The sequence below is a fragment of the Lepisma saccharinum genome, chromosome 12 (genome assembly GCF_977018435.1).
Source record: "Lepisma saccharinum chromosome 12, izLepSacc3.1, whole genome shotgun sequence".
NCBI classification, from domain to species: Eukaryota; Metazoa; Arthropoda; class Insecta; order Zygentoma; family Lepismatidae; genus Lepisma; species Lepisma saccharinum.
In genome coordinates, this window is record NC_139240.1 from 54,005,908 (window position 1) to 54,017,286 (window position 11,379).

The 11,379-nt window shown below is 39.8% G+C and overlaps 1 protein-coding gene across 1 annotated transcript; it reads left to right on the forward strand.

Annotated features, from left to right (window-relative positions):
* Positions 1–1,189: 1,189 nt before the first annotated feature.
* Positions 1,190–11,379, forward strand: LOC145996483 (cytochrome P450 6k1-like). The gene is made up of 5 exons (XM_083132974.1): positions 1,190–1,264; positions 7,098–8,060; positions 8,491–8,715; positions 9,875–10,123; positions 11,019–11,379. Exons 2-5 carry the CDS (start codon positions 7,136–7,138, stop codon positions 11,189–11,191), a joined length of 1,572 nt encoding a protein of 523 aa, XP_082989100.1. The 5' UTR covers positions 1,190–1,264; positions 7,098–7,135; the 3' UTR covers positions 11,192–11,379.

Sequence of the window (11,379 nt, forward strand, 5' to 3'; positions counted from 1 at the left end):
TCTTTATCTCACGCTCTTTTTCCTTCATTCTTCTTCCTTCTTCTCTCCTCTGTCTCTCTTGTCCTTTCCACTCTTTCTAACACCTTCTTCCATTCCTTGTTTATCTTCATTCCCCCATTCCAGTTTATTGTGTCTTCTTCACCTTTCTTCTCCATTTCCTTGGCCTCCTTCCATTTTCCCACTAGTATTCTCTTCTCCCTTCCTATCTGCTTAGCCTCATCCCACTCTATGCCATGTCCTGTTTCTCTCGTGTGTTTAAATATCGCATTTCTCTCTCTCTTAAGTCGTACATCATCCCTATGTTGTTTCAACCTGTCTTTCAGCCTCTGGAATGGGCTCTTGCTGTTGAAATGTTTGAGAGTTGTAAAGCAGATGACGCCATGTACCGTTACTTTCTGCAACTTCTTGCCCTTAAGGAAAAGACGAAAAACGTTGCGTCATCCAGAGCGAGAGGAAATTGTCCGTTGTTGTTCATTGCTGATGTTAGTCAGTTTGGCCTTCGGTTGACGACTACCATCGTTTCAGTGTTGGGTGCGGTTGCTATTATATCCTGTTACTGGATGTAGAAAATGTGCTACGTAGTAAGTATTAGGTTTAAGTAGAATATGAACATCATTTCCTTACACCAGCCTGGCACTAGGATTCACCTGCATGCACTAAACGCACGACCATGAAGTCAGGCGGGTGACAGAAGTTCGCGCTGTTGGCACGCTAGAGCACAACCCCGTGTGTTCGGTGGTTTAAAAGGATGAAAAATCTCGTTGTAGAGTTGTTTTTTGTAATCCATGTGATACAAACTAACAGTATTTCCTCGAAAGGTCAGGGATGTCCCGGAGAGAGGTCGGTCTGACGCTCGAACTAGGCAACGCAGCCCGGTTGACGTTGCCACACAGTGCGCGGGAACCAGCAACTTTCGTCCCGCTCTTGCTTTGATTTTCCCACATGTGGCACCAGTGCAATTCTGGCCGGCCGCCTATTTTCATGGCCGTGCTTTTAGTGTCAAAAAGTGCAGCGAACTTGACAGCGACTTACTCCAGCTGTTGTTGAAATGCTTGAAAGTTGTGTAGCAGGTGACGTCATGTACCGTTACGTTCTGCAACTCCTCGCGAAGAAGGAAAGGAAGAAAACTTGTTGCATCATCCAGAGCGAAGGGAAGTCCGTTGTCCTTCTTTGTTGCTGTTAAGTTACTTTCACCTTCGGTTGTCGACTGCCATCGTTTCAGCATTGGGTGCGGCTACGATTGATGCGGAAAACGTGTTACATAGTAAGTAGTAGGTTTACGAATAATATGAAGTTTACATTAGACCCGTGTAGTTCCATTGCACTACGTTCTGGAGCAGTGTAGTGTGTGGTATATGATCACGTGGTAGTACTAACCAATCAAGAACTTTGAAAGCAGCAGGCAGGCATTTGTTGAATCTGCTGAACTTGATTAGCGAACATAATCTACTTGGTTGAACACAGTGCCGGATGTATAAATGTTGGTCCTTCCCGCAAAATATTACTAAAGGCCCCTTCTACATATAAAATGCACGTATTTGTGAAAGGGAATGTCAAAGCTTTTCCTGTTATTCGGTTTCTTTAATGCATGTGTGTGTGGTGTGTATGTCACACAGTAAATTACATTTGAGAGTCCCCAAAGTAAGTAGTAATTTCGTTTTATCCACAGCATTTTTGACCCTTGCTCCACCGTGGTGGACTTCTAAGGTTCGTCTCACCTCTTTAACTCACATATACTTCCAGTAGAATCTCTACTCCTAGTTCCACACCACAGATCTAGGGAAGAATCACTTGGGGTTAGAAAGCAATTAATGTTCAGTTAGTGGTATGGAGCATTGAACGGAAGTTATTAATCGAAAACTATAGCATCTTAGTCAACTTATAATGAACAAAAAATCATTTCACATTACAATATTTCGTTTTTTGAGTGTGTGAAAAGCGCATGCCAAGGGCCCGCTATAGTAGGGTGACCAGACGTCCTGTTTTTCGCAGGACAGTCCTTTTTTGGGGGGCTATGTCATGCGGTCTGCGATGCTACTAGGAAAAAATTGTTCTATTTTTCAACAGCGTCCTGCGAAATGTCCTGCAAAACATCCAGACGAATTATTTACCTCTGTAAAACTATTAGTGCCTATTACATTAATAGTATTGTTAGTTTGCATATATAAATACTTGATGATCTAAAAATGTTCACGCTCGCGACCTTAGTCTTACTGTAAAGCTTATATTTATTGCTTAGAAGCAGATATTTGCATGCAGTCTGTTCATAATATGATACGAATGATGATTAGAAGTATATGCAGGGGCGCTTTAAAAATTGAAAATAGCCCAATTCTGAGGATTTGCATGTTTGATGCATTGATGAGATGATTACTGCAGCTGCGGCAAGATACAAATACCGGGTGTCCCAGAAGTCTTTCCCTGATTACAAACTTTATTCATATCCGCTATATGCAATGTAGAGATGTGAAAGTGGTGCCAAAAATGTTGAAAAACTAACCAAGTTTATTTGTTGCAGGTTTCAGTAATGTGGCTGTAGTGTAGCAGTGTCAGTGACAAGGAATCCGGAATTAATGCTCTTGACATCGGGTGGCATCTTTCCATACAATGTTTCTTGGACTTGACAGGATTTGGGAATGAAGATAAATTCCATTTTTTAAATACCAACTTATTGATGGCAGATATTCTAGACGAAAGAATTCTGTACATTTGAAAGTTCCTCTGCACTGTTATTGGTGACCGGGTCTCGTGATACCAGAGGACATGCTGAGCTTTTTCCTGATTTGTGAACATTTCCGGTTTTCTGGGCACTGACACTGCTACACTACAGCCACGTTACTCAAACCTGCAACAAGAAAACTTGGTTAGTTTTCCAACATTTTGGCACCACTTTCACATTTCTACCTTGCATATAGCGGATATGAATAAAGTTTGTAATGAGGGAAAGTTTTCTATGACACCCGGTACATTCTCAGTATTGATACATATTTTAATATTATTTCACACTGTATGGATGTTTTATTGTAATAAAGTGAAGAAACACAAAAAAACAGTAAGAGAGAGAAAGATAGGAATGTTAAACTGTAATATTAAAAGCATAAGCAAAAAGAGGAACAAAAAAGAGAGGAATGAAAAGGGAAATACAGTACATGAGAAGGGAAAACCCTCTGTGCCGGAGTGGTTGAATGTCAGAAGTCCTCGGGTCGAATCCCAGCCTGGGCATTGATGATCTTTGTCAGTGTCCATTCATGAATTTAATCATATCATCCTCATTGTCGCAATTAGCTAAAAGTGACAGAAAAGAAGCATAAGCAACAATCAAATCAAATTAAGAAGAAAACAGATTAAATCGTGTAATATGCCAGGACACATGTAAGCAGAATGACTTTTCCTTTTCACTTCATGTGCCCCTCCCGTATGCATCTATGGATGCCCTGCTTTTTGTTTCAGAAAATCTGGTCACCTTACGCTAAAGACGTGCTCATCCCTCAGCACTGGGGGGTTTCGCGGTTAGTAGTCAATCACTACCCGTTACGGTACGTCAAGGATAAATGGTGTCTGTGTCAAGAGCGAACAAATATCTTGGCATAAGGGTTAAATCCTAGCATCCGTGGGAGGTGGTACTCTCAGTACACTACGAATCGAGAAGTTCTGGGTTCGTTTCTGGAGAAGGCATAATACGTTAAATTTGTTTGACCTTTTATCTATTTCAACAGCTGAAGCTGGTCCATGTGGCGCAGTGGTTAGCATACCGCGCAAAGACGCAAGGGGCCTCGGGTTCGAATCTCAGTTGTGACAGCCGCCCCCTGTGGTGGAGTGGTTATCACATCGCGCTACGACGCCAGGGGTTCCGGGTTCGAATCCTGGTCTGGGCATGGATATTTGTGAGTGTCCATTCATCAATTTCATCATATCATTACTCATCCCCATCTTCGCAAATTAGCCAAAAGTGGCACAAAAAAGCGAAGTAAAATAAATCAAATCAAATCAGTTGTGACAGTCTCATCATTAATTTCATATAATCACATCGTCATAGTCGCGATTAACCAAAAGTGACAGAAAAGCGACGCTAAATAACAAAAATCAAATTCGACAGTTCAACATCTAGAAATAGAGGCGCCTCCCGATGGCGAAATGGTAACATTGTCGCCTTGTAATGTATGGCTCCCGAGTTGAATACTCGATGGAGGCACGGGGTTCCGGGTTCGATACCCGGTGGACGCACAAGTGGTTCGGATCCCACTTTAAACTGTAGGTCCAGTACCGATTAGCCTATCTGTGCATAGAGTGGACTTTAAAATTCAAATTCAACTGTGGATTTAGCTGTTAAAACATTAATATAGTTGTCAGCGTAAAACATCAGTTTCAACTAGTAACAACCCGAGGACAAAATGTCCTTTTTCCGCTCGTTTTTCCCTCCATCTAAAGAAATTCATATATTTATAGTTATATTATTAGTATTTATACATATTAATAGTGATAAGTAGTAGTAAACACATTAATCACATATATCTTTACGAACTCTTTCTGCTACTGGGCCAGATGTCCCAGGTTCGAACCCAGGACAGGCATGGATACACAACTGTGTTTTTCCATCATCCATTTCCTATGTTCATCATTGATCCTCGTCGTCACTATTAACCAAAGATGTAGAAAAGCGGCGCAAGACAATGAAAATATATACATTGACTTATACTCAGAAGAATGGAAGTAAGAACTAACGGAGGAGCTTACGGGTAAGAAACTGGAACATAATGTAATCTGTATGGAATCTGATGTATTCCAAATTTTCCGTCAAAAGGCTTAACATTCGGACTGAATTTTCCTGCAAAAGGGATTTTTTTCTATAAGTGTCAACACTACATGTAGCATGTTGACCACTTGGAAGAAATCACTAGATAAAGAAGAACGTCAATGATAATAGCATCTATGACGTCGAGAATTATCTCTATACGCAATTATTTGCTTAGGAAACCTCTTGTTACTCACCTTTCAATCAGTGATTGTGTGTATTATTTAAGTGTGTAGGTGTGGACTGTGTTAAATATATCTCTCGTTGCATTCGCTTTATACTTGAACGGAAGACCTGACGAAACTCAACCTCCTGATTATAAGGTACTGTAATAACTGCAATCTGTATTCTATCATTTTAATGATTATTGAATATGGCTCTATACGTTTAAATGCTATTTATAATATTACTTCTGGTCATATTGCGTATCTCTTCTTTGCATCGCTAAATATGACGGTGATGATGAATGATGAAATAGATGCAGGAAAGAGCAAAGTGAAACATAGGTTTGTTTCTTTTTGCCAACATTGGAACATAGAGCCAGCCATTCCGCTAACCGTTTCGCCATGGAAGTTGGCATCAATATCGCTCCAGCCATATTTTACTATCATGCGCACTTATATTGTACAAGTTACAACTTTGCGGACAATATTCTTAACAAAGGTTATCAAAATTTTAATATTTAAGAGTGAATAATTTCAAAAGCAAAGGAAAAAGTGGATCATATTCACTTAATATTACACTAATATTAGGGGAAGTTAGAATCAAAATCAATTCATTAATAAAATTGTGAAAATTATTCGTTTCAAGTAATTTGTTGAGATTTTGTATTCTCATGAAATTTTCTTACTTAGTGATAGTTAGTCCTATAAAGTGATCCATCCATTGTTGTTCCTTTTTCATTGTAAGTATTTTACTGTTGGACTGCCCAGTAGATCTTGACTGCGATTCTTCATTTTTCATCTTTCATTGCAGTGTGCCGTTAGACTCTACAGTAGTGCTAGACTGTGAATCTCTGTTCGTTGTTCAATGCATTGTGTTGTAGGATTTTGTTGTAGTCCTAAATATTTCATTGACTCGTATCTACTTTAAAAATATATTAAATTATAATGTTCAAGGTTTGACAGAATTTACTAGCAGAGGTATAAAAAAACGCATCTGTCTAATGAAGGTAGTATGAAATAAAGATACATGGTCACTAACAATCAGATAGGTTGATTCAAAATGGAATTAAACTGCTTTCTTTTGTCGTTACCACTTATCAACTCAACGTTTCATGTTACACCAGCAACGTACGGTAATTTTGGAATGTGATTCATTGTTGCCGATCTTTCTGTAAGTTTTGCTGTTACCATTACAATTTTAACACCATTAAGCCTTGTTTCCATGATATGAAAAACTCAGTATGCTGACCAAGGCAGAAATTTTTTTTATTACAAAACATAAACTAAACGTAACGTTTCAACCATCTAACAAGGTATTCTTCAGACTCTGTACCAAGTACAAATGTAACAAGGTATACAACAGGACGATATACCACTTTCTCTTTCAGGTGAAAGTACAGTTAACAAGGGAAAGCCACCTGGTAGATTGTTCCAGAACTACTTTCTAATAATCTGGAGGGGAGTAATGTTTGTGTATATATATCGTCCTGTTGTGTACCTTGTTACATTTGTACTTAGTACAGAGTCTGAAGAATACCTTGCTAGAAGGTTGAAACGTTACGTTTAGTTTATGTTTTATAATAATATAAATTTCTGCCTTGGTCAGCATATTGAGGTTTTCATAGAATTACAAATGTTTCTGGACTCTAAATTTAAGGGTGATACCCAGTTGAGAAGGATACGGCCTTGTAAAAAATCGACACCAAAGTCTTAGAGACATATTGAGACGAGACCAACAAAGATACACACTGATAGACTTCTGCAAATCGACAGGGGATAGTGTGACATTCAAACGAGTCGTACAGCAAGAAGGAGAGTTCCTTGTCTTGAGGAACTTTATACGTTGGAGTCCGGTGGCACTCATATGTGTCCTACATGCCCAGTATTTCAACATAACCCTTAAGCGAACAAAAAAAGTGTTTGCAAATCGAGACGAGACAGGCATTTACAACACGACACGAGATGGAGACTCTACCATACCTTATCCTATCTACCATCCTTAACTGGAAGACTTCGTACGTTATCTCTCACTGCATTATCACTTTCAGACCGTCAAATAGACCTGTCCCTAATATTTACTGTTCGTCTTCTATTGTACTGTGTATAATTATCTACTAAAATGCATTAATTCTCCATTTCAGGTTGCTTTTGGAAAGAATTGACGAAAGTTGATAGGACCATGATATACCATCTTCTGGCTTACATTGTTGCACTTCTTGTCGGTGCAGCAACCTTATTTTACCTGTATGCCCTGCACTCGTACAGGTACTGGGAAAAGAAAGGGGTACCATATGTGAAGCCAACGTTCCCCTTTGGAACTGCTCGTGAATCGGTATTGCAGCGACAATCTTTTGTTCAAGATTTCAACGATTTCTACAAAATCTTAGACGGACACAGGTTCGGAGGAGTTTTCCTATTCTTACAGCCAGTTTTGATCCTGAGAAACCCAGACCTCATAAGAACCATAATCGTGAAACATTTCTCCAGCTTTATGGATCATAGACAGTTTGGAGACGAGGAGGCTGATCCTCTAAATGGCAAGTCTCTCATAAGGTTAAAGGGTCAGAGGTGGAGGCACATGAGGATCAAGCTCACTCCCACCTTCTCCTCTGGCAAGATGAAGAAGATGTACCAGTTCGTCGTAGCTTGTGGTGAAGAACTGGTTAAATATCTTGAGAATCCTGCGAAGAACCAGGAGGATATTGAGGTTAAGGACATCTTGGCAAAATTCACAACTGATGTCATCGCCACGTGTGCATTTGGAATTCAGGTGAACTCCCTGAGGGATCCTGATGCTGAGTTCAGGAAGATGGGAAAGAAGGCGCTCGATCCACCCAATCTCCTCCAAAACATCAAGAAATTCAGTCTTCTGGCGTTCCCTAAACTATCCAAGTGGTTCAATTTGTCCATATTTCCCAAGGACGTTCTGGATTTCTTCCGTAAGGCCGTGAAAGAGACGATGGACTACAGGGAGAAGAATAATATCTTCAGGCCAGATTTCATGCAACTGCTTCTCCAGCTGAAGAAGAAGGGAAAAGTTGAAGATGAAGAACAGGAAACAGAACATTACTACCTTCCGAATGAAGACGCTACCAATGAAGTAGGTAAGTTGATTGAAGCAGTTTCGAGATTTCAGAGATGATGATATGATTGCCTGTAACATAAGAATTGCATGAGACCATTCTTCTTTTGTAAATTAGTTCTTTATTTAATACAGTTAATTTTAAGTATATGTTACTGGTGAAATCATACCTACGGGAGGCGCTTCCCTCTCTTCATTCTTGAAGCTTCCTTGGCCCGAATTAGGAAGAGATTTCCTCGGATTATAGATTCGAAAATGTTTTCGAGCATTCTCATCTTCCAAGATGAATAATTCAGTTCCTGAAGTGAAATGCAGAAAGTCCTCGAAGGCTTTGTGACATATCAAGAGCTCGACTGGTGCATATCCAGAGAAAATCTCTTCAACAATTAAGTTGCTTGAAATTTTGAAATTCTCCTCGGGACATTGTTATGAACCTTCTCTCCGTTTTCCAGATCTCACCGTTGATGACTTTGCAGCCCAGGCATTCCTCTTCTTCATCGGAGGCTACGAGACGTCTTCCACTCTGCTCAGCTTCATCCTCTACGAGTTGGCTTTGAATCCAGACATTCAGAAATGCTTGCAGGAAGAAGTGGACCAGGCATTAGCCAAGAGCGCAGGGAATGTAACTTATCAGACCGTGATACAAGATATGGACTATCTTGATAAGGTTGTGACAGGTAATTCAAATTGACGTCAGCGTGACGTCAGAGTTTGGAATCGGTATCGAGTGACTCTAGGAAGTAGGGCAATAAATAAAATTAGAAATTTAATTTGGACTCGCTGACCTGATCAGTTGGGACAATGAAGGAAGTTTGGAATACAAGATGTCGGCTTCCTCACTCACTCCATGCTTGATGGTTGTCCTTGGGTCTTTACTGGGTGATAGGTGATCTTAGGAGTCAAACTGGCGCCCCGAAAACTGGTCTCGGAGATGACCCAGAAATCGTTGATCTTGGTTATCTGAGGCTGACGGAGGCAGCAGAGTTGTTAACTGTGTAGTCGCTGAGCTCGGTGCTCCCGTAGGGTGTGTATTCCCCAGTCCCAGAATCTGATCTGTAACTTCTCAAGCTTCTGCCGAACTGCACCTATTGAAGCTATCGCTGACCAACTGCCGCCTCTTGGAATCAATTGGTGATCTCTTCCGTGCATCTCTGGGTGCCCTAGTAAACTCTCTTGATCTCCGATTTCCTGTGGTAATTATCCTTCCCAATTTGACGTTGTGTCGCGGACTTTGCACCTTCATGTGGCTGCTTCAAATTTCCTACGGCCGAGATGAAAAACTTCCAGTGGAGGCGCACTCATCGCTAACTAGGACCATTCACTAGCTGAGTTTGCAGAACCGAGTGGATTCTTTTTCATCCGCATGGCGTTAACTCCGACGGAAATTCAGGGTGATCCAAAAGTTCATATTGTGCGCATGGAGCTGTGTTCTAATAAAGCGGAAGAAGTTATTAGGATGTATATGGATAAGTATGTTGATTAGGTGTTGACTTCTGATGTTATTCTTAGGACGATTCATGATATGTGGTTAATTGAAGAAAAGGCTATAATTTTTCGTAAGACAGTTTGATTTTCGTCATTGTTCACATTTCCTACATCAATACAGATATATATTTGTGTACGTGTGTATGTGGCAGACATAGAGAGCTTTAGTAAATTATAAGTCGAATATTAATTCCACTCCTGAATGTCGTCAGCCAGTTTTTGTATATACCGTGAACACAGAACTTTCTTATCGTTCTATCAGTTTGTTTTAGGTGAATGTATCTATTACAGTTGAAGTTATATTTAAAATTACATTGAAATCAGCACTGATGGTCTGTTGTTTCTTTCCAGAGGCCCTCAGGAAATATCCTCCCATCGGACTCACAGACCGCGTGTGCACGAAACCTTACAATATCCCAGATTCCGATGTGACTATTGAACCAGGCACGATTGTGCAGATCCCAATCTACGCCATCCACCACGATCCGACGTACTATCCGGATCCCGAAAAATTCGACCCTGAACGGTTTGATGAGGACAGCAAGAGGAGATTTGGCCGAACTTTTCTTCCCTTCGGAGACGGACCGAGGATGTGCATTGGTAGGTTTTGAAGTAACGTGCAGTAACTAAGCGGTAGTTTACTTTAAAAATACCTAGTTATTTTTTAACGCTTTTTGCTGCCGGTCTTGGCTCTATTGGCAATTACTAAGTGCAGGGTTCCTATAAGCTCAATTGTTGTTTCCTTTTGATTGCAGTTCCCAAAATTGTCGAGCATTTCTTTTCCCTTTGTGTTCGACATAACTAACAATTTTTCTTTCCTCATCTTGTCTTCATTTTTACAAATCTATAACGTCCTGTATCTGCTTGAATGACAAACAATATTTGCATCATTGTCGTCAACTTTTCTATATTTAAAATTTTAATTTCTTCATAGTTAAATCGGTATTCCAATGTCATATCATGTTCTCCTCTTCTGTAGAGACTACTAATAAATCCTTATTTTTAGCCATTATGTACAATAAGGCATGATATTCTTCTTCTCCTCCTTACAACAGTGGTTCCATATTTGCAGACTCTCTCTCTGTTACATAGTTTTTAAATTGTTTCAACTCTTCTTTTTTGTCTATCTTTCTCTCAAAACTCACAACTTCTAGCCATGGTATTGCCTTTCTTGATATAAGTAACACAAGTGTGTAAGTGATACGCAAATACTTTATCAAGTAAAGTTTTATTTTCACTGGGGGACAACGAAAGAACAAGCAGCCATTACTGCTGAGGAAATTAACTTAAATTATACATTGTGATAACAATGACCACTGGGTATTAGTTATGAATTAATTAATCCCTCCTTTCATCTGGATAGAGTAAAATTTCAGTTTCCTTCATCTGGTTATAGTGTAGAGTTTTGAAATGAAAATTCAGGTATTGCAAGTAAAGAATGGAATTTACATCCAGCCTTATGTAAATAACCAAATATGTTTGTTTATTTTGACAGGCTTGCGTTTCGGTTTGATGCAAACCAAAGTGTGTCTTGTGTATCTTGTTTCGAAGTACGAGTTCAAACCCTGTGAGAAGACCAAAGTTCCCTTCGAATACGACCCCAAATCATTCATTCCAGCAGGGAAGGAAGGCACGTGGTTGAAAATAGTGGAACGAAACACGAAGTGAACTTTTATTAATCATATGCCCGATCATGAATGTTACCCAATTTAACAATTGTAGAATCATGTGTGTGTGTTACTTACCCGACCAGTGAAATTGCATATCTTGATTACTTGTTGATAGTAGTGTGCCAGAGGTATCTGCAAATTGTTCAATCAATTGCATGGATTCCATTCTTTTAAGTTTGTAAATTC

Excerpts from the sequence above, each read along its gene's own strand:
- LOC145996483 (XM_083132974.1), top strand. The coding sequence starts at position 7,136 with ATGATATACCATCTTCTGGCTTACATTGTTGCACTTCTTGTCGGTGCA. Across the intron at positions 8,061-8,490 it reads AGACGCTACCAATGAAGTAG|ATCTCACCGTTGATGACTTT; the intron begins GTAAGTTGATTG and ends TCCGTTTTCCAG. Across the intron at positions 10,124-11,018 it reads CGGACCGAGGATGTGCATTG|GCTTGCGTTTCGGTTTGATG; the intron begins GTAGGTTTTGAA and ends TTATTTTGACAG.